The sequence below is a fragment of the Gavialis gangeticus genome, unplaced genomic scaffold, assembly GCF_001723915.1.
Source record: "Gavialis gangeticus isolate Ggan-Ray unplaced genomic scaffold, GavGan_comp1, whole genome shotgun sequence".
NCBI lineage: Eukaryota > Metazoa > Chordata > Crocodylia > Gavialidae > Gavialis > Gavialis gangeticus.
Window position 1 is genome coordinate 202,395,043 of NW_017728992.1, and position 1,556 is coordinate 202,396,598.

At 39.4% G+C, this 1,556-nt stretch overlaps 1 protein-coding gene across 1 annotated transcript in view; it reads left to right on the forward strand.

Moving 5' to 3' along the window:
- Positions 1–1,556, forward strand: part of DENND3 (DENN domain containing 3) — a 104,194-nt gene that overhangs the window by 51,200 nt on the left and 51,438 nt on the right. Inside the window, exon 5 of the mRNA XM_019528219.1 lies at positions 525–636. Coding sequence (XP_019383764.1) covers positions 525–636 — 112 coding nt within the window. The remainder of the gene's footprint in view (positions 1–524; positions 637–1,556) is intronic.

Consider the following 1,556-nt stretch of genomic DNA (forward strand, 5'->3'; position numbering starts at 1 on the left):
ATTTAGTAGTGTATTTATTCTACATTTATGTACAAGTGTGCAATGTCGGCTTGATAATGATAGTTCAGAAAATGTTTAATGCTCATTGTTCCCAGGTGGCTTATTTAATTTGTAATTGTAATGTTGCAGTAATTGGTTTGGGGGCTTTTTTAGTTACATAAGTAATAGTGTGGACATGCAAGTCTCCTGACAGTTTACATTGAGCTTTAGCCCTGTGTCATTTGATGTGGGTAATGTTTGCCCCCAAAATATGTGTTTGACAGATTTGCATAAGTAGATTTGTCCTGTAATGTGTGTATATGTGTGTGAGAGAGATCAAAGTGCAGCCTTAAAAGCATAGTAGCACCATTAAAATCAGCTAGAGCTAATAAAGTATCTCATGACTAAAAAGTACAATTGTTGGAATAATGCTTTCAGCGCCCCCTATGCCTTAAGTTTTTAGTTGTAGCCTATCAATAGATAATGTGTTTTCCATTTTACATGTTACTTTAAAAATGATTTGCTATAATTTAATTGAATTTCAGCTTGCTGGTACACCTGAGACCTTTCAAGGATATAGATGTTGAAGATCATATAAAGGAGTTTGCAGCAAAATTATTTCTAATACCCAGTCCACCACCAGGACCACTACATTTGGTAACTGCTAAAGCTTAATTTCATCTTTGCTCTAAAATTTTCTGCTATAAAATACCAAGTGTGTTCTTTGTGTGAAATGAGGCTAATACTTCATTTTCATGCAAGTTTTACACCAGCATGGCTCAAGTTAATACCTGTGCACTAGAAATGAAGACATTTTCTGTCCCTTTTCCTTAGAGACTTGCAGCGCAACAGTACTGGAGAGGACTGTGGCTCTGCTCCTTCTGTGCAACAGTTAGCAGCAGAGAAAGGTAGATTAATGGAGAAGGTACTGGGAGCAAGGGTAGGACTCGGGAGATGTAGCCACAAGTCTTTGTTTTCAGCATTTTGCCAAATTTTCTTTGTAAATTTGGACAAGTCATTTAGCTTTGTGCCTTTGAAATCACAACTGTAAACTGAGGATAATGTTTTTCTATTGTATGGGCTCTTGTGAGAACAAATACATTAAAGATGGGCTACTATGGTGAATCAGGGCTGTAACAGTACATAAAGTTGATAGTTTTTCTGCAGAAAGACCGTAGTGCTGCTGAGTGTGCTCCTTCAATGCATGTGGGAGCTTCAGGAGACTGTTTTGGATAATGCAGCTCTACCGTTTCTTTGGGAGGCTTTGCCTAATGGCATGTATAAATTAGAGCCATCTTAGGACTGCTCAACCTGATGCCTGGCTGTAATGGCTTCTATGGCAAGGTGCAGCATAGCTATATTTCAGCCAGGTCACTTCCCTCGAGCATGCTCATGACCTTGACCTGAGAGGTTGAAGAGAGTAAAGCTATCATAGTTGGAGAATTAAACAGGTTTAACCAGGTGGTTTGTTTTTAACTTACTAGAGTGTGCAGACTGCAGGATCTGCCTCTAGAGCAGAGCAATTATTTGGGCCCGAGAGCGACATAGGGTCTTTTGATGAGCTGCATGCCCTGCCC